Source organism: Brassica oleracea, chromosome C5, assembly GCF_000695525.1.
Source record: "Brassica oleracea var. oleracea cultivar TO1000 chromosome C5, BOL, whole genome shotgun sequence".
Lineage (NCBI taxonomy): Eukaryota > Viridiplantae > Streptophyta > Magnoliopsida > Brassicales > Brassicaceae > Brassica > Brassica oleracea.
The window spans coordinates 35,594,632-35,614,498 of NC_027752.1; the positions used below are offsets into that span (position 1 = coordinate 35,594,632).

Below are 19,867 nucleotides of genomic sequence, written 5' to 3' on the forward strand. Positions count from 1 at the left end.
GTTCCACCAATGAAGTTCACCTCTTCTTCTTCCTCTGCTCTACCCTCTGTGTCTACAGCTTCTGCATCTTCAACCACGCAGACCTGCTTCCTAAGAAGCTTGTGAACACTATCCAGCTTTGCCTTCACCTCATCCATCTGATCATTCCCAAGGATGATGGCAGACCTTTTCCTCTCAAAATCAGTGTTCATGGTGTTGTTACTAGATGCTAGGTTTTCAATGACCTTCACTGCCTCTTCTGGATTCCTGGTGTTGAAGTTCCTATTGCTGGAAGCATCAAGAGCCATCTCACTACAAGAGAAAGTGAGAGTAACGACGATAATTTACGACTACATATGTGTAGTTGTAAATTATCTTCGACTTTACGTCTAATTTACGACTACGTTGAAGTTCGTCGTAAGTTGGACGTAATTTTGCTACTATAAGTTTTAGTCGTAAATTAGTCGTAAACTAATTTCGCATTTACGACTACACTTTCAGGTAGTAGTAAACCGGTCTTAAACGTACGACTACATTACATCGACCAGGTACCATCTAATTAACGATCAATTTATGAGAAACGTAGTTGCACATTCGTGGTTAAGTTATTATCAAACGTAAATTCGTTTTAACATTGTTACCTACCAAAATTGAAATTCCCTATAAATATGATCTTCTCCCTCATTTTTAAGATGCACAAAAAAAAGACGAAAAAGAGTAAAAAAAAAATGTCTAGAAATATCTCTGAGCGTCGGAGTTGGATGTATGCGCATAAAGATTCAAGGGGTAGAGTAACATAAGAATTTCTCAACGGAGCAGAGATATTCATGTACCAGGCCGGACAAACGTCTCTCACACTGGAAACAGGTAAAATGTTCTGTCCCTGTCGTAAATGCAACAATACCAAGTTTGCTGCTAGTGAAACGGTTTGGAAACATATAGTAAATAAAGGATTTACTCCACGTTACTATATCTGGTTTAACCACGAAGAAGGTGATAATAGGAATGAAGCTATTAGTAGTAATCAGGTTGAAAATGTTCGTAACATATCAAATAAACCACATTTGCCTTCTGAAAGTTATAACCTTCAAGATGATCAAATGGTAGATCATGATAGGATGCATGATATGGTTACAGATGCATTTCGTGAAACAAGATCAGTAATAGAGGAGGTAGAAAATGTAGAGGTGCCTAACTTGGATGCAAAAAGATTTTATGAAATGCTAGCAGCAGCTAATGAGCCAATTTATGAAGGTTGTAGAGAAGGTCTTTCTAAATTATCATTGGCAGCTAGGATGATGAATATCAAAACTGATCATAACTTACCTGAAGTTTGTATGGATACATGGGCTCAGTTGTTTAAAGAGTATTTGCCTGAAGATAATATGTGTGCTGAATCTTATTATGAGATTCAGGAATTGGTTCATAGCCTTGGCTTACCTTCGGAGATGATTGATGTGTGTATAGACAACTGTATGATATACTGGGGAGAAAATGCAGAATTCTTAGAGTGTAAATTTTGCCAGAAGCCACGATATAAACCGCAAGGACGTGGGCGAAATAGGGTGTCGTACCAGTGGATGTGGTACTTACCTATTAAGGATAGACTGAAGAGATTATATCAATCTAAAAAGACGGCAGCAGCGATGAGATGGCATGCAGAACATACTCAGAAGGAAGGCGAGATCAATCATCCCTCTGATGCAAAAGCGTGGAAACACTTGAATTCGGTGTACCCTGATTTTGCAAGCAATCCCCGTAACGTTTATCTTGGGCTCTGCACAGATGGCTTTAGTCCATTTGGAATGTCTGGAAGATAATACTCGCTTTGGCCAGTCTTCTTGACGCCATGCAACCTTCCACTAGAGATGTGTATGGAAAAGGAATTGCTTTTCATGAGTATATTGATACATGGGCCAAAGCATCTGAAGAGGTCCCTTGATGTTTTTCTACAACCTTTGATAGAAGAATTGAAGGAATTATGGTCAACAGGCGTGCACAGATATGATTGTTCAACGAGAACAAACTTTACAATGCGAGCAGTTCTTTTGTGGACCATTAGTGATTTCCTGCATACGGGATGTTGTCAGGTTGGACGACGCATGGGAGGATATCTTGTCCTTATTGTATGGGAAGCACAGACGCATTTCAACTAAAGAATGGTAGGAAGACAGGAAGACGTCCTGGTTTGATTGTCATTGGAGATTTCTTCCTATTAAAAATCCGTACCGAAGGAACAATAAATTGTTTCGGTCAAAAAGGGTTGGACGAGACACCGCTCCGCCATATTTATCTGGAGAGGAAATCGAGAAATATATTGATTACTATGGTGCACAAGATACAGTCAAGAAAGGGGGTAATTGACATACTACTGCAAATATGTCTGCTGGTTACGGGACACAACATAATTGGCACAAGAAGAGTATATTTCGGGAACTTCCATATTGGAAGTATCTACTTCTACTCCACAATTTTGATGAGATGCATATAGAGAAGAACTTCTTTGACAACATCATCAATACATTGTTGAACGTCCACAGGAAGACAAAAGATAACAAGAACTCAAGGTTGGATTTGCCTGCATTATGTTCTAGGATTGAGCTGCATATTAGAAACGATGGGAAAATTTCGGTTCCCATTTTCAGATTGTCAGCAGAAGCAAAAGCAGCGTTGTTCAAGTGGGTGGCATCAAATGTGAAGTTTTCTGATGGATATGTTTCAAATCTATCAAGATGTGTTGATCAGCAGGGACAGAAGTTTTCAGAGATGAAAAGTCATGACTGTCATGTGTTTATGCAATGACTTCTACCATTTGCATTTGCGGAGTTGGTTCTAAAAAATGTTCACGAGGCACTTGCAGGTAACAAATAAACTTATTATTACTTCTTGTTGGAAAAAAACTTATAAAAAGTATCTTACGTATGTTGGCTTGTACATTTGTAGGCATCGGAAATTTTTTCAGAGATCTTAGCGCACACACCTTAACTGTAGATGTCATCAGACAACTTGATGAGAATTTCCCGATCTTGATGTGCAATTTGGAGAAAAATTTTCTCCGTCATTTTTTGACGTCATGGAATATTTAGTTGTCCACCTTCCGTACGAGGCATTGCTTCGTGGACCTGTTCATAATGGATGGATGTATTCTTATGAGCGAACCATGAAATATTTGAAAGGGAAAGCAAAAAATTTGGCTAGGTGGAATGTTCAATAGTTGCTTGGAGTTTGAATGAGGAAGCATCTCACTTCATGTCGTACTACTTTGGGTCCCAAGCCCGGACACGGAAAACGACTACGAGCAGATATGATGATGGTGGTGTTATGCCGACATATATTGTTGAAGATGTTCCAGCCATAGTCTGTCAGATTGGACATCTAGGTGGGAAACTGAAAGAAGTTTGGTGGTCGAGTACAGATGACACTCACAGTGCCCACACATATATACTCTTTAACTGCGAGGAGATTGAGTCATTTGAAAGGTAATTAAAATTAATTAATTGGCCGTTAAATTTTACCACACATATATATATAGTACTCATTAATGATCATATTGGCATAAAACATCGATTTCGTTTCCCAAGTCGAAGAAGCTATACCAAGGATATCAACCAATGATCTCAACAAAAGGAAAGACCAACATTTTGTCAAGTGGTTGAAAACGCTGGTATACATCAGTATAATTAACTAAATATGTTATTTTATTATATAATTAATGAAGTTATATATTTATATATATATGTTGATGATCCAGGTTGATTATGATGATTCATTCTATCCTCAGTGGTTTCACGAAATGATACAAGGTCCGGTCGCTAAGGTCACCATAGCATCTATGTATTTCACACGAGGCTACACTTTTTACACTTATGAATATGGAAGTCGGCGAGCAACAATGAACTATGGAGTATGTGTGAAAGGTGAAACTGATTTCTATGGAATCTTACAAGAGATCATCGAAGTGGAGTTCCCCGTCCTGGTGAAGCTGAAATGCGTTCTCTTCAAATGTGACTGGTTTGACCCCACCGTCAATAGAGGTGTTCGGTATAGCAAATTTGGAGTTGTTGATATAAATTCTACACGGAGGTACAACAAATTTGAACCCTACATATTGGCATCTCAAGCAGACCAAGTTTGTTTTATTCCATACCCGAGGATCAGACAATCTGGAATATCTTGGTTAGCCGCTATAAAAGTTTCACCTCGGAGCCGCGTCTTGACAGATGAACAACCGCCTTTACAAGAAGATGCCGTAAATGAAGTAGAAGTATTTGAGCAAGCTACAAATGATATCTTGCTTGTTGATCCACACAACCAGGGATATGAAGAACTTCCAGACGATGCAACAGATGAAGCCAACGAAGATGAATTTGAAGAAAATGATGAAGTGGATGATGTTTCTGATGATGAGTGATCGAGTTTGATTATATTACAGTGTTTGTGTTTTATTATATTATTAACTTATTAGATCATGTTTCCTCAATTATATATGAACTTTGGGGTTTAGAAGTGTATACAACTTATGATGTTTGTGGTTTGGGGTTTCGGTTTTAGGGTATAAACACATACCGAAGCTAATTAGTCGTAACGTACGACTCATTTACGACTATTATAAAATGAGGTGAAGTTAATTAGTCGTAACATACGACTCATTTACGACTAATCTAAAATGCGTCGAAGCAAACTGGTCGTAAATTATGACTAATCTAAAATGTGTTGAAGCTAATTGGTCGTCTCCCTGGTCCCTAATTAGTCGTAAAATCTTTTGAAATTTTCTATAAATACTCACCAGTTTGCTTCTCAAATCAGAAACAATTTTTAGAAATATCTGAAAAAAAACAAAAAAAAGATACTGGAATCACCCTAATTGGTCGTAAAGGTCTTCGTCCCACATTGGTCGTAAATTTACGTCTCTTTAACGACTGCGAGACTCTCATTGGTCGTAAATTTACGTCTCTTTTACGACTCTGACTCGCTCATTGGTCGTAAATTTACGTCTCCTTTTCAACTCTGAGTCGCTCAATAGTCGTAAATTAAAAAATATTTTAGTCCTTTATTGGTCGTAACGTTATTTGGTCTCCCATTGGTCGTAAATTTATGTCTCCTTTACGACCCTTAGTCGCTCATTGGTCGTAATATTACTATCCATTTACGACTAAAACCAAAACTCTACATATACTCGGACCTCACGAAGCCATTTGGTTGCTCATTCCCTTCTCTCTAACAACGATTTCCCTTCTCTCTTTAGGTAACTTTTTTTTTTTTAGTTTTAGGTGGTTAGTTAGGTGATTAGATTAGGTTTGGAATTAGTTTAGGATGGAAGTAGATTAGGATGGAGTTAGATTATGATGGAATTAGAATAGGTTTAGATTATTTTTATATAAAAAATTTGAATTGTTTCTAATCATCTTTTTTTTCTTTGTTTTTTTTCTTTTCAGATTGGCGATATATATTGCTATGGCTAGCGGTAGACTGAGACTAAGGAACCTTACGCCTAGAAACTCTTACGCGAGTACCTTTCTCGGACAGGTGGATCCATCAGTTTCTACCTACGGCACATCATCCGGCCAAGAGAATGTCCCTGAGAGCCAAGTTCCTACTGCTCCGTATGTGCCTCCACATGCATATGACCCTGCATCTTACTATCCGCAGTGTTATGACACTGCTACATTCTATCCCCAGTACGATGAGCCTCCACAGCAGCCTAGGTATGATCAGCATCATCCTCCACACCATCCTCAGCAGCAGTTTACTGCTCCCGAAGCTGCACCGGCTCCTGCAGCTGCTCCGGCTTCTGAAGCTGTTCATCCAAATTTGATGGTGCCACCAAATGCACCATATGCAAGATGGAAAACCTTCTCCAGATGCCGGTACGATCCAGATTTGATGGTACCACCCAACACTTACTGGTAATTTTTAATATTTTAAATATACTAATTATACATATTGGTCTAAATATATGTATTCTTTCAAATTTTGTAGGTTTTTGAAGGACAATTATGTAGGACAGAGCGTTAGAGATATCATCAGGACAAACTTCCGGGAAGCGCATCCGAACTGGTCTCTTACACCGGACCACATTCGGAGAACTTGGTTCAAGTGCTTCGCGGATAGTTTTAAATATAATTTTATTTATTTTTAATTTAAAAAATAATAATTTAATTAATTAATTTTTTTTTAGTAATGATTTTTTTGTAGCAAAAATGGAATTGGTCCATTGCTGTCAACGAAACGGTGAAGACATCGTTCTACAAAAAGGCGATGGCTCACCTAAAGAACATTGTTGGTGATTGGAAGGAGAAGTGGAAGGTCCTGGGGGATGACGCAAAAGAAGATTATATCAGCAATGATATTCGGAAAGGCTTGAAGGCTTATTGGAATTTGCCTAAGTCAGTTCAAAGGTCTCTGACTTTCTCTGCGGCCCAGTTGACCCGTGATGAAGATGGTAACATGCCAATACCTCAAACTTATGGACAGATTCCACACGCTGGGAGGGCACTACAAATTGTAAGTCTTCGATCTTTTTTAATTTTTATTAAATATATATTAATTAAGTATTTATTGAATGCGTGAGTTTAATTAATTTTTTTTTAATACATGCTGCCCAAGAAGGAGCACCACCATCTCTGGCCCGAGTTTACAAGACGACACACCAGCATTCTGATGGCACTTTTTCGCATCCTCAAGCAGAGAGGATCTGCAACAATGTTGAGGCTTGGATCCAAGAGGTCCAGACTCAGTTGTCGCAACATAATCCGGAAGGTGCACCGGTCCAGCTGTCCACCATCGAACAAGACAAAAATTTTGAGCAGGTAAAATATTAGATCTTTTAAATATATGTTTATATACATTATTCTTTAACTTAGTTTTACATATGTACTAATTAATATCTATTTATTATTTGAAGGTTGTCCTGAAGAAAAGGGGACGTATGGTCGGGATCGGAACTGTGAACGATGTCCCGAGGGCGAGAGCTGAACACGCTGCAAGAATGGAAGAAGATTCCTCTCTCCGGAGGGATTTGACAGCTGCCAACTGAGTCATAACCGACCACAGGGACAAATTTACGGTTATGACAAACATATTCGATCTGATGATAGAGTCAAACCCAAACATAAACCCGGCTCTTGCCTCTAGGTGGCAGACTCTATGTCCGACCTTATCCCCGAACCCACTCCGGAAGAGCAGGCGGATTTAGAGCGACGTGCAGATGAGCATAGGTCCGACTTCTTCAACGAAATAAACCTTAATTCTTTGTTTTTTTTTTGTTTTAATTAATTTGTATTTTGAATGTTTTATATTATGGATATTATTATGTTTACGGATGTTAGATATTTTCTTTTCATTTTATCAAATTTAAAAAAATTGAATCAAACTAAATTTAAATATTTGATTTTAATTAATATATAAAATTCGTAAATAAATATAAAATTCGAAAATAAATAAATAAAATTGGTCAGATTTACGACCAATGAACATCTATAGTCGATGTAAGGTGGTCGTTAGCTTACGACTAATAAACATCGGTATTAGAGGTAAATTGGTCGTAAGGTTACGACCAGTGTACGACTAATATGTGACGTAAATGTAGGTCACCTTTACGACTAATTTATTTAAGTTTAACTTACGACCAATTTATTTAGTCATAAAGTTACGTCTGATTTTCGACTAATAGTTTTAGTCGTAATGTTACGACCAATGTGCCTCTAATAATTAATTACGACCAGCTTGTAATGACCAATCGATTTTCGAAGCTAATTGGTCGTAAAACCCATATTACGACCAACTAGCTACTAATACTGTAGTCGTTAAGGTCATGTTTTCTTGTAGTGTCAGGTACTGCACCGCGATGCCTGTGTAAAAAGTACTGAGCAGTTATATTTCATTGAATCCATGGTGTGGACAGTCTCTCTGATCCAAGAGCCTCTGAATGATTCTTCAGGCTCCTGAGTGAATGTAGCAATCTTGCTCCTCAAGTCTTCAGCACGCGCTTCATCAAAGAAATTGTATAAGAATACATTCTTGATGTCGTTCCAGGATGTGAGAGATCCTGGTGGTAACTGCTTAAGCCAATGTGAAGCTTCTCCAGCAAGTGAGACCTTGAAGAGCTTGCATAGGAGATAATCCTCAGGGACTCCCTTGACTTTAATAGCAGATATCAGATCTTCGAACCTCTCCAGATGGTCCATAAGAGGCTCGTGAGATAATCCATGGTAGGGTATCTGTCCCACCAGTGTGTAGTACTGCGCCTTCAACTCGAAATTCTTCTGAATAGTGGGAGAACGAATGGCTGATCTGTTGGTGTAGAAATGATCTTGACGGTTGTAGTCAGCCAACGTTTTGGGTCGCGCAGCCTCATCTACAGGTAGAGTAGTGCCTGTAGCACTAGCATCAGACTCAAGGATTGCAGCCCCATGAGCATCTATCCTCTGACCTGCTGCATTATGCAGATGACCTTCCTGGTCATGCATGTCTCCTCTCTCATCTCGTACATGTATCAAAGTCGCAACCATGTCTCGCGGCTCATTATCGGTCGATGTTCGGACTGGAGTATCGATCGATGTCGGATGGACGATGTCGGTCATGGAAGATGAGTGTCTTCGGTCGACGGTGGTGAGCGAGTATCAGTCGACGGGTATAGTGCATGGGTCGACGGCGGTTGAACGAAATCGAGCGATGAACAAGTGTTGTTGTCGATCGATGAGGAGCGTGCTTCTTTGCGGATCGAACGCTCCAAACTTGCAGGATCTGGTGAGAATAGCAGTTGAGTTTCCTTGTTGCTTCTGGTACTGCTGGGCATGTACCTGAAAATCCAAGAAAAAAATTTTGTGTCAGAAACTTAACAAAAATTAGATCGAATTTGCGATCAAAGCTCCCTGGCAACGGCGCCAAATTTGATACCACACAAATTACCCTAAGGAGTGAATTATAATCTCACAAATAAGAGGTCGAGTTGTAGTACTTAGGGATCAAATTCACAGGGAGCTAGGGAACCTAAGAAATCTAATATGATTTGTTAAGTAGGATGGTTTGATGATTTAAATGTAAATTGCAGTTTTTTATCAAGCAAGTGTTTGCTCAATTGATTGGTTGAGGTTTTGGTGCTTCAAAGGAAATAGCTAGACTTAGGGATTTTATTCAGGAAACTTGGGATTATAATCCTACAGATGCCTAATGAGTTGCATGCATGATAATGTAAAGCTCAACTACTTAATCAACAAGTCAATCAGCTCTCGCATGTTGAGACTTGTCTATTTACTAGATCTAATGATCTCAACTATCGTTTGTCGATCAATAACAGTGTCGATCGATGATCCTATAGGAATATTGATCGATTCACCTTTCGCTCCGTCGATCGATTATGCAATAATGATATCTATCGACGCGCTTCTAGATAAGCTTTATGCGCAGGTTGAATGGTAGCTTACTAAGCTAACTAGATCAGCTCTCGCCTTACTCATAGCAAGAAACTTTGCTCAGTTAGAATGTTTTCGGTATGAGAATGAAGCTCTCGCTTTTATCTATCAATCCTAGGGCAAGTTCTAGGTAGCTAATCTTGAAACATGCATTAATGAATAATCCTAATGACAATTATCACAACTCAGCAATCTATAGTTGGGGCTAATCCCTCCTAACCTATTTAAACCCTAAAATCTAACAATGGAACTACTCAGACATGGCCAAGCAATTCATAACAACATTTAGGTAAGAAAACTTCATTAGAATAGTAAAATAGATATTAATGGAGTTCCAATCACAAATTATAACTTTGGATCTTCTCTCCAATTTATCAAAATCCTAAAAAACTTGGTGTGAAAATAATAGAACAAGAAAACACACTTTTCCTGTAAGATGGTGGCAAAGCTTATATAATTAGGTTAAAACTCGCCAGGGGTAATCTTGTAAATTGGTGAAGACTTGGGCTTCAAGTCGGCTGTGACCAAACGGGCTTTCTGCACGCTTTGCTGTCGATCGATGTCAAGACAAGAACATCGATCGATTATTCCTCTTCAATATCGACCGATGGTCGAGCTCGATGGTCATTTCGGGTGCTTGCTCCAAATATCTCCAAAATGCTCCAAAATCATCACTTATCTCCAAATCACTTCTGATCCTATAAATATGCTAAATAGACTCTATAATATAATAATTAATAGTTAAAACACTTATAAACCATGGATAAAAGTGGGTCAAATCCATGGTCTATCAACTCCCCCAGACTTACCCTTTTGTTTGTCCTCAAGCAAAACAAACATGAAGTCTCTCTAAAAGAGGTTTGAAAACAGCAAGGACTCACATGATTTAAAACTTAGAATCATCACCTATACAATATTGCAATCCACATCAAAAAAGTCCTAATCACAAAAGCACATTATACCCTATCCTAGCTTAGCAACAAAATTCATCTAGCCAACAACTTATCAAATCTTTTCTGACATTCCCCTCTACCAACCTCATTTCTTAGCATAAATAAAAGTGCAGGCTTTACCTTGGGAATATCGATCACATGATGCAAGGATTTTCAAACAAGTATCTAGACCTGCAGGTAAACATTAGTTCCTATCCTATCTCTCTCTACTAATTTTCTCTTTTAGTCAAAATCTGCTTATTTTTGCAAGATCATTGACCAAGATTGGACAGACTTCCATGAATCAAGCCTTAATGGTGGTTGCCACCAAGTCATGTTCACTTCTTTTTGACCTATATGCTAGGATTATTTGTTAAGCAAGCCTTAATGGTTGTAGCCACCAAGTCATGTTCTAATCATTTACCTATAGAATTCTTATGAAGCAAAGCCTTAATGGTTGTAGCCACCAAGTCCTGTTCGAATTCCTTCCTAATAAATCTCTAATAGATATATATCATAATAATTTTTTTTATCTTTATAATTCGAAAATAGAGAGAGAAAGGGGGATAAATCTATCTACACAAGGATTTACCTTCCAGACTTGTTTGAAGAATCTGATCCCATGTATACCGAGCCCCAAGACAAACAGTTGTATCAAGTTTAGTGTTGGAGGTCAGCTTTGGTTCCTTCAAACAATCTCAGCAAGTGTGGATAATTGACAGGTTGATCCACTTTAGTATCATTAGTACTATTTGCAATCAGTAAGTCTAGAATGATGCTAAAGAGTGGTTAGAAAACAAGCAAAAATCTAAAAGTTCATTATCCCCTTCTTGATTCAATAAAAACTTTTTTTTTAAACATTTGATAAGACTCATAAATAAATTACTATCACTAAACCTCCCCCCAGACTTTGGGTTTAGAAAGACTTTGGAATCTCCGGTTATCAAAATATATATACATATATATACATTTTTATATATAAAAATGGTTTTTTTCTCTTCTGGTGATGCCACCTAGGATTCCAGGTCAGAAAGTCGATGCATCAGAGGGGACACCTGTCCTATTACTAAAATTCACAGTATCATTTAATCTTTTGCATTGTGGGCTTGATCGTTTAACGTTTCACGAGCCCAATATAAAGCTTCACCTCGCAAAGCATACGAAGTGCATCGGAGATGTGTTCGGAGACTTTCTCTCCCGTGTGTGCGTGTCAACGACATAGGGATAGTCGAATAGGATCAATGTTAATACCTCTAGTCCGCAACCGAGCACGAACAGCCAAGGCACCAGAAAGGACAAGTAGGATCAATGTTAACTGCTCCTTCAATATGGAGATAAATGGTTTTTGCCAGAACATATGCAACTGATGTTCAGTTTTGAGTCACAAACATGATTTTCATAAGACCTTCTTCAGTTGTTTCCCACATGGCCAAATGACAATGGTTTATTTAAGTGAACCCATAAAAAGACAATAAGTAAGAATTTGGTGGAACGTTATTGTGAGCAACTATAGCTAAACCTATCTTGATCCTCATTTCTTGTTTTGGCGTTGAGCCTGCAATAAAAAAATTGAACAAAGTAATCATTATTTAATATATACTAATACAACATTTAGAAACAATTATTACAATAATCATGTAAATTCTAGTCAATCCGTTAATGTACATCAGTATTGCTAACCAATTGGTCTTGGCTTAGTGGTCCTTTGTCCATTTAGTCGTGTCATATCGATGAATTAGTTGCATACCAGAGATATAAGAGATTGTGGGACTAGTTTTTGGGTTTAGAAAGACTTTGAAATCTCCGGTTATCAAAACATATATATATACATCTTTATATATAAAAATGGTTTTTTCTCTCCTAGTGATGCACCTAGGATTCCAGGTCAGAAAGTCGATGCATCAGAGGGAACACCTGTCTTATTACTAAAATTAACCGTATCATTTAATCTTTTGCATTGCGGGCTTGATCGTTTAACGTTTCACGAGCCCAATATAAAGCTTCACATCGCAGAGCATACGAAGTGCATCGGAGATGTGTTCGGAGACTTTCTCTCCCGTGTGTGCGTGTCAACGGCTGCACACATGACTCTGTAGTTTCCTTTGCCAATGAGTTCGAGGATCCTGTATCGGTTTGCGTTGAAAAATTCCATCTCTTTCGTGTCCTGGTGGAATCACATAATGAGAGAGAGAGAGAGACCTGTCCGAAAACGCGGCCGTGGAAGCCGATTAAGCGGCGCCGCAACGCTTGGCGGAGGCTCACCGTAGTGATTACACCATAAACGGCCAATAAACCGGTTTCACTAAAAGTTACATTTTCTTGAGAGATTAGAACGTTTTAGATGGAGTTCCAATGGTCAAACTTATTAATCTGATGAAAAAACAGCAATATGACTCATAGTTTTGGTTATTTAAGGCAAGATGATTGAGGAAGATGTTGCAGAAAACCTAAATCTGTCGTGAGGAAGATGATTGATTATTTACAGTATTGCCCATCATTAAACAAAAACACAAAAAAGAAATAAAATGCATGTCATGTCATGGGTTCCGAAAGCTAGGTAATATATATATTAATTTATCACAAAAATTAAAAAACCCTTAAAACTAATCCCGATTAATCTCCGAGTAATCACCGATTTTCTGTTAAATCGCTAGGCCAATACCAACCGGTCGACTCGCACCTAGCAATTCTCTTCTTCACTTGGTTTTGTTGCATCTTCTTATCAAAGTTCTGAACTTTAATTTTGTCCTGATTGATTCAGATTGAAGTGATCTGAGGGATCACTAGAATGATTGAAGAAAAAGAAGATCTTTGAATATCAAGAGAAAGAAAATTTGAGAAACCTAAAACTCTCAAAACCAGAGGAGTTCTGCTAAGCCGAGGGAGGGAGGGAGGGGGAGAGAGAGAGAGAGAGAGAGAGAGAGAGAGAGAGAGAGAGAGGACAAACAAAAGCCTAGATCCAAAGATCAGAGAAGACGAGAGTTCGAAGGATTTATAATGAATTTTTAAAATAAAACATTATTCCTCTGTGTGTAAGGTTTATTAACAAAAGGTAAGTGGCAGTTTCATTATTGTTAGTAACTCTGAAGGTGAAGTTTTAATTAATTTCCTATGTCTTTAACGATCCTTTTTGAAAATGACTTATTGGCTAAGCCAACTGTTGCTGGATTTGGACCGTTTATTAGTTCTTTATCTTAGATTTTGACTCATATCCTTTATTATAGTTTAGCCCCCACATGATGTTCTCTCTCGTACCAATTTATGTGCAAAATTAATTTATCTAATAGGTTTTTTTATGATAACAATAAAATTATTTTATTTTCAATTTTGGTAGATTATAAAACAATTAATTCCTTCACCTTCTCGAGGAAACAACTATCCATTTTGTTATGAACTATTATGTGGATGTCCATGTAAGTCCATAAACCCACTTTCGAATGTTCTAAAGCCTAGTTTGTATTGCTATATATATATTTATATATGTATCGTTGTGTATGGAACAATAATAAGATTAACAGATTCTTTCCTTCTCCCGATACACAACACGTTATCAGCACGGAACACTAACCCTAAACAAAACCACCAAATTAAAATCTTAGCCGACTGATACGAACACATTACCAACCTCTAACGTGATCCCCACTCCAATCGGAAGGCATGACTGCTCTGGTATAATATATTGACGTTGGATTCTAGCCGTCTCGTCTAAATTTTGTGATGTCGTTTCCCTCTTCATATACACTTAGATAAGTTATATTTCTTTCTTTTTTAATTAGATCTTAATATTTGATTGACATATATTCATCATACGAGACATGCTTTTATTTCTTAAACTTGATACGTTTGTGGAATAGAATATTATTGTTGCTTTATTATCTCACAGTAGACTGATTGGTATGTGGCGACACCACTTTGAGATCATCATCTCAACGCATCGATCCATTCTTTGGTGGCCGATTAACCATCCTCAGATTGATCTTTGTCATCTGACGGAGAGACCGCTACCAAAACCACACAAACCTGTACTTTCTTCATCACCAAGCTTTCACCTTCATCAACGTTTCTCTCGGATGATCCTGGTTCTCGATCGATCATCAACGTCTCCGAGCGGTTCTGAGATCGTGATCTTCATTGAGATTACAATTTACTTTGAGATTGCAGTTTTGAGATTGTGTCCATTGATCGTCTCTCTTCATTGCGACTTCTTCGTCCGTGGTAGTCGATCATCACATCGTTTTCAACGCATCGATTAGAACTAGCGTTCGTAACTACAATCTCCATGAGTCGATCATCACATCGTCTTCCATCTGCTCATATGGCAGATCTAAAAGGCAAAGGGATTTGTTATGAAAGTGATGACGAGCCCATTCAGTTAACGGATCAGAATGATTCACATACGATACGCGACTTTCAACGTTCATTGATAGGGAAAGTTCTGAACCCTAAGAAGCAAAATGTTGTTAAGCTGTTACAACATATGCCGACGGAATGGAAGCTGCAAGATTGCATCAAAGCAAATGATCTCGGTAATGGCAAGTTTCTTTTTAACTTTGAAACCGAGGACCTGCAATATGTACTGCAACAAGGGCCCTTTCACTACAATTTCTGTATGTTCGTTCTTGTTCGGTGGGAGCCGATTGTTCATGACGACTATCCATGGATCATTCCGTTCTGGGTTGGCATAACTGGTATCCCCTTACACCTCTGGACGTCAAAGAACTTGAAGAAAATTGGATCCAAGCTTGGTCATGTGGGCGAGGATAAAATCAAAGAATCAGAGGGTCGTATGTGTATTGATGTTGATACACGGAAGCCATTTATCTTCAGCAAGAAAATCTTATCGCCTGGTGGTGATGAGGTGACGATCCAAATAAAGTATGAACTACTCTTCAAGCACTGCACCTTTTGTGGCATGCTAAGTCATGAACTCTCCCATTGTACTAAGAAGGAGCAGGGATCGAGTAATCAGATGGAGAGAGCATACGTATTCTCACGGGTACAGCTGCCTATTGGCGCATCAGCTCGACAGCCATTGCTGCGTGAGCAAAAGCCTCACGATCGATATGAACAGCGGGAGAGTAAATATCACCATAATGTGGACCTTCACTCCTCAAAAAGAATACTTGAGGTAAACGGTTATAGACGAACTGTCTATGCTCGACACGATGACTCTTCAGACTGGTACGCAGGAAAGCAAGTAGGGAAGGAGAGAAGCTAAAAAGCTACATCGACCAGATTTGGTTCCCGTTATGCCCCATATGATAAGAATCAAAAAAAGTCATGGAGGCCTAAAGAGAGAGTGGAGACACAAAGAGAGATTGTGGAGAGCATTAGAGAGCCGTATGCTCTTATGGCGCTTCAGTTGCAAATTGGGGCTTCTTCATCTATGCCGAGGGAGATCCCAGCTGAGATTGAACCACACAATATCAGTGGACAGAGGATTGCGAGCTTGATTATCACCCCTTCACGTCATCTTACTGAGCAAGATGATAACGTTACTAAACGTATCAAAACTATTCCTCGCTCTATCATGTTCTCTCGTACGGAGGAATTGCACCCACACAATGCTCAAATGATAGACGCTCTTAGCGAGATGGAGATTGTTATAGAGAATAAGAATGACGATGGTAAGGAGGAATTGATGGAGTGCGATGGTGATGATTTACTTGGACATGATCTTATGGAGTTGGAGGAGGGTGCGTCAAAGTTAATTCCAGTGGCTGATACAGATGCGACTGGTGTGCTGAAGAAAGAAAGAGCGAGAGGATCTTCTTCAACTAGGGGTGTGGGAAGGTCGGGGATCCCGTTGAGTCTACCGATTAAAAAAGCTGAGTTCCTCCGTCGGGGTTCTCCAAAACATCGATCAAGTACGTCAAAAGGCTCAGATAGGTCTGCTCATCATAGACATAGTTCAAAGGCTTCGAAAGCAAGTTCACATAAGGCTAATGGTTTGGAGGGGTCCAAAAAAACCTCCATACATCATCCATGAAGACACTCAGTTGGAACTGTCGAGGGATAGGGAACGACCTCACAGTTCGACGCCTTACGGAGATGTGTATTCCTTTCTGAAACGAAGAATAGGAGGCTGATGTTGCAAAACATTCAGGCCGACTTAGGATTTGATCATTTGTTTACCGTTGAGTCACTTGGTCTCAGCGGAGGTTTAACTCTTTTCTTTATGGATGAATTTCAAGTTAATGTTTTATTTTCGAATAACAGAATAATTGACATTGAGGCAGTCATTGATGGAATATAAGTCTATATGACGTTTGTTTATGGAGATCATGTTTTAGAACACAGAGAACATGTATGGGAACGCCTTACGCGTTTCTCAACAACAAGAGATGGACTCTGGTTCATGATAGACGATTTTAATGAAATCACTGGTCATAATGAAAAAACAGGAGGAAGACAGCGACCTGATAGCTCATTTCTCCCTTTTAGGCAGATGCTAACAGATTGTGGTATGCTAGAATTTCCTTTCACTGGAGATATGTTATCCTGGGTGGGAAAAAGAGCACGGGGAGCTACTGTTAGATGCCGCCTTGATAGAGCTGTTGGAAATGAGGATTGGCATGAAAATTTCCTCACTCTGCTGAGAAATATATGAGATTATGGGGATCGGATCATCGTCCAATCCTCACTGATATTCTCACAAAACCAATAAGGCAGTCGAAGAAATTTAAATTTGACAAAAGATGGCTGGATAATGAGGAACTAAGGCAAGTAATCCTTGATGGATGGAAATCACCAGATCTTCCTCCAGATGCGAGTATTATGGAACATATTTCCAGCTGCCGTAAAGCATTGGGTGAGTGGAGGAGACATCACAATTTGAACTCAGCAAAACAAGTGGAGGAATTAAAAGAGAAGGTGGAGGGCCTGTACTCGAATGATGATGCTACAACTGAGGAAATAGCAGAAGCATTAAAGGAACTCTCTGATGGTCTTAAGGCAGAGGAGATCGTTCTGGAAGCAAAAAAGCAGAGTATTTTCGCTAAGGGAAGACGATAGAAACACAAAGTTTTTCCATGCACTAACAAAGCAAAGAAGAGTGATGAACAAGATTACACAGCTTTTAGATGCAAATGGGAATCTGGTGGAAGACAAGGAAGGATTAGTAGCCATTGCTACAAGCTATTTTAGGCAAATCATTGAATCCTCTAACCCAGACGATATAGACGAATCACTTTCCGAGGTATCCACGACGATTATTGATTCAATTAATGCTGAGCTTACAGCTCCAGTGACTGAGTGGGAAGTCAAATTAGCTATCTTTGCCATGCACTCGGAGAAGGCTCCTGGCCCAGATGGGATGACATCGTTAAATTTTTGGACATTGTAAAGGAGGATTTAACTCATATGGTTAATCAATTCCTTATACATAGAGTGATGGCAAATGGGTTGAATGACACAAACATCTGTCTTATCCCAAAGACAACAAGGCCCAATGAGATGGCTAAATTCGGACCCATTAGCTTGTGTAACGTAAGTTACAAGATAATCTCTAATCTCTAAGGTCTTTGTTGCTGGAAGACAGATCTCAGATAATATCATGATCGCTCAGGAAATGTTTCACGCCCTGAGAACTAAACCGAGCGGAAGAAATAAGAGGATGGCCATCAAGACGGATATGAGTAAGGCGTATGACAGAATGGAATGGTCATTTATTGAAGCAGTTATGCGTAAATGGGATTCTCTGAAATCTGGATTAACTAGATAATGAGGTGTATTACTTCGGTAAAATACAAGGTACTCATGAATGGACAACCAAGGGGAAATATTGTCCCAGAGAGAGGCCTACATCAAGGAGATCCTCTGTCTCCTTTCATCTTTATTTTGTGCACGGAAGTGCTCATTAGCCTTCTTAATCATGCAGAGAACCAAGGAAAGATAACAGGGATTCGTGTTGAAACCTAGCAAGTGCCATTGCACAATTTTGGTCGAGTTCGAACCCACCGAAGAGAGGAATTCATTGGGCAAAACGGGAAAAAGTGTGTTTACCACGAGAGGAGGGTGGGATTGGTTTCCGTATGATCCATGAGTTCAACCTAGCTTTATTAGCAAAACAACTATGGAGGTTAGTCCAATATCCGGATTCTCTGGTGGCTAGAGTATTGAAGGGAAGATACTACAGGATGAGCTCGCCTTTGCGTTCTCTTTATGTAAGTAGTCCTTCGTATGTGTGGACCAGTATCTCAGCAGCTAGAGAACTGTTGCTTTTGGGTATTAGACAGAAGATACACTCATGATATGAGGTTAAGGTCTGGGAGGATCCTTGGATCCTTACGACACCAGCCAGACATGCTCGTCCCTTAGAACCAGTTCTTAACCCGAACATGAGAGTCAGCGATTTTATAAACCAGGATACAAAGGAATGGGATGTTGGCTTACTGCAAAATTATGTGCACCCTGAAGACATACCTCTCATGAGGAGTATGGCCATAAGCTCGGCTCATCGCCGCGAAACATTCTATTGGAGCTACACGAAGAGTGGTATCTACACGGTTAAATCAGGATATTGGGTAGCTAGCAATTTGATGCAACCTGAGGAAGTGAAAGAGATTCTAGAACCCAGTATAACAAAGCTCCAGGCTTTTGCTTGAAAGATAAAAGCTCCACAAAAAATTCGACATCTCATATGGCAATTGATAACAGGCCATGTGGCAGTAATGAAAAACTTGACAAGGCGAAACATGAGATGCGACAATTACTGCCCAAGATGTGGGGAACCAGAAAAATCTGTCACTCATGCAATCTTTGATTGCCCACCAGCCCTACAAGTTTGGGCCTTATCCTCGACGCCAACGAGTACAACTATCTTCCCAGTATCAAGTGTCTATGCTAATATGGACTATATCTTCTGGAGAAAGGACAACATTGTTCATCCAGATTCAGATAGAGATCCTTATCCCTGGATAATCTTGTATATTTGGAAAGCCAGGAATGATACACTTTTTAGGGGAATTGATCGAGATCCTTTGGAGCTAGTTCGATACGCAGAGAGTGAGTGCCAAGTCTGGTTCAATGCAAATGAGATGGTGCCATCACCTCAACAAGAACATAGTAGCGATCAACCTCAAGTTTTAAGCTTCAGTAATATATGTATGATTGATGGCTCTTGGACATCTACATCACAGTTCAGCGGGTGCGGATGGGCTTGGATGGACAGCTTGGGGGAGGTTCAACTTATGGGAACACGAAACTACATTCGACGGGAATCTCCTCTGCATTCAGAACTAGAAGCACTAAGATGGGCGATGGAGAGCATGCTGCAATACTCGACATGCCAGAGCTTTGGAACGGACTGCAAGGATTTGATTGCCATGATTAAGGAACCACGTGCTTGGCCAAGTTTTGCGACAGAATTGGAGAGGATAGAGACTCTGTAGATATGCTTTCCGGACTTCAAGATTACTCATATCCCACGAGAGCAAAATCGGACTTTTGATTTTTCAATTAGGACGGCAAGATCATTCCATAGAGAGTTTCATTTTGTTGGTTGTTCTATTCCGGTTTGGTTACCCATATCACCTCAAGTTT

The 19,867-nt window shown here is 39.3% G+C and overlaps 3 protein-coding genes across 3 annotated transcripts; all 3 read left to right on the top strand.

Moving 5' to 3' along the window:
• The first annotated feature begins 1,277 nt into the window (after positions 1-1,277).
• Positions 1,278-1,799, top strand: LOC106345132. The gene has a single exon (XM_013784388.1). The coding sequence runs from the start codon at positions 1,278-1,280 to the stop codon at positions 1,797-1,799; it is 522 nt and encodes a 173-aa protein (XP_013639842.1).
• A 559-nt stretch (positions 1,800-2,358) lies between these two features.
• LOC106345133 lies at positions 2,359-4,390 on the top strand. The gene is made up of 2 exons (XM_013784389.1): positions 2,359-2,752; positions 3,927-4,390. The coding sequence occupies exons 1-2, from the start codon at positions 2,359-2,361 to the stop codon at positions 4,388-4,390; spliced, it is 858 nt and encodes a 285-aa protein (XP_013639843.1).
• Positions 4,391-14,639: 10,249 nt separating this feature from the next.
• Positions 14,640-15,542, top strand: LOC106345134. Its single transcript, XM_013784390.1, has one exon. It carries the CDS (start codon positions 14,640-14,642, stop codon positions 15,540-15,542), a length of 903 nt encoding a protein of 300 aa, XP_013639844.1.
• Positions 15,543-19,867: the final 4,325 nt, after the last annotated feature.

Bases quoted from the DNA above. Each gene is read 5' to 3' on its own strand.
- LOC106345132 (XM_013784388.1), top strand. From the start codon at position 1,278: ATGAATATCAAAACTGATCATAACTTACCTGAAGTTTGTATGGATACA.
- LOC106345133 (XM_013784389.1), top strand. From the start codon at position 2,359: ATGTCTGCTGGTTACGGGACACAACATAATTGGCACAAGAAGAGTATA. The intron at 2,753-3,926 runs GTCATGACTGTC...GAATCTTACAAG, and splicing joins GAAGTTTTCAGAGATGAAAA to AGATCATCGAAGTGGAGTTC.
- LOC106345134 (XM_013784390.1), top strand. From the start codon at position 14,640: ATGGCAGATCTAAAAGGCAAAGGGATTTGTTATGAAAGTGATGACGAG.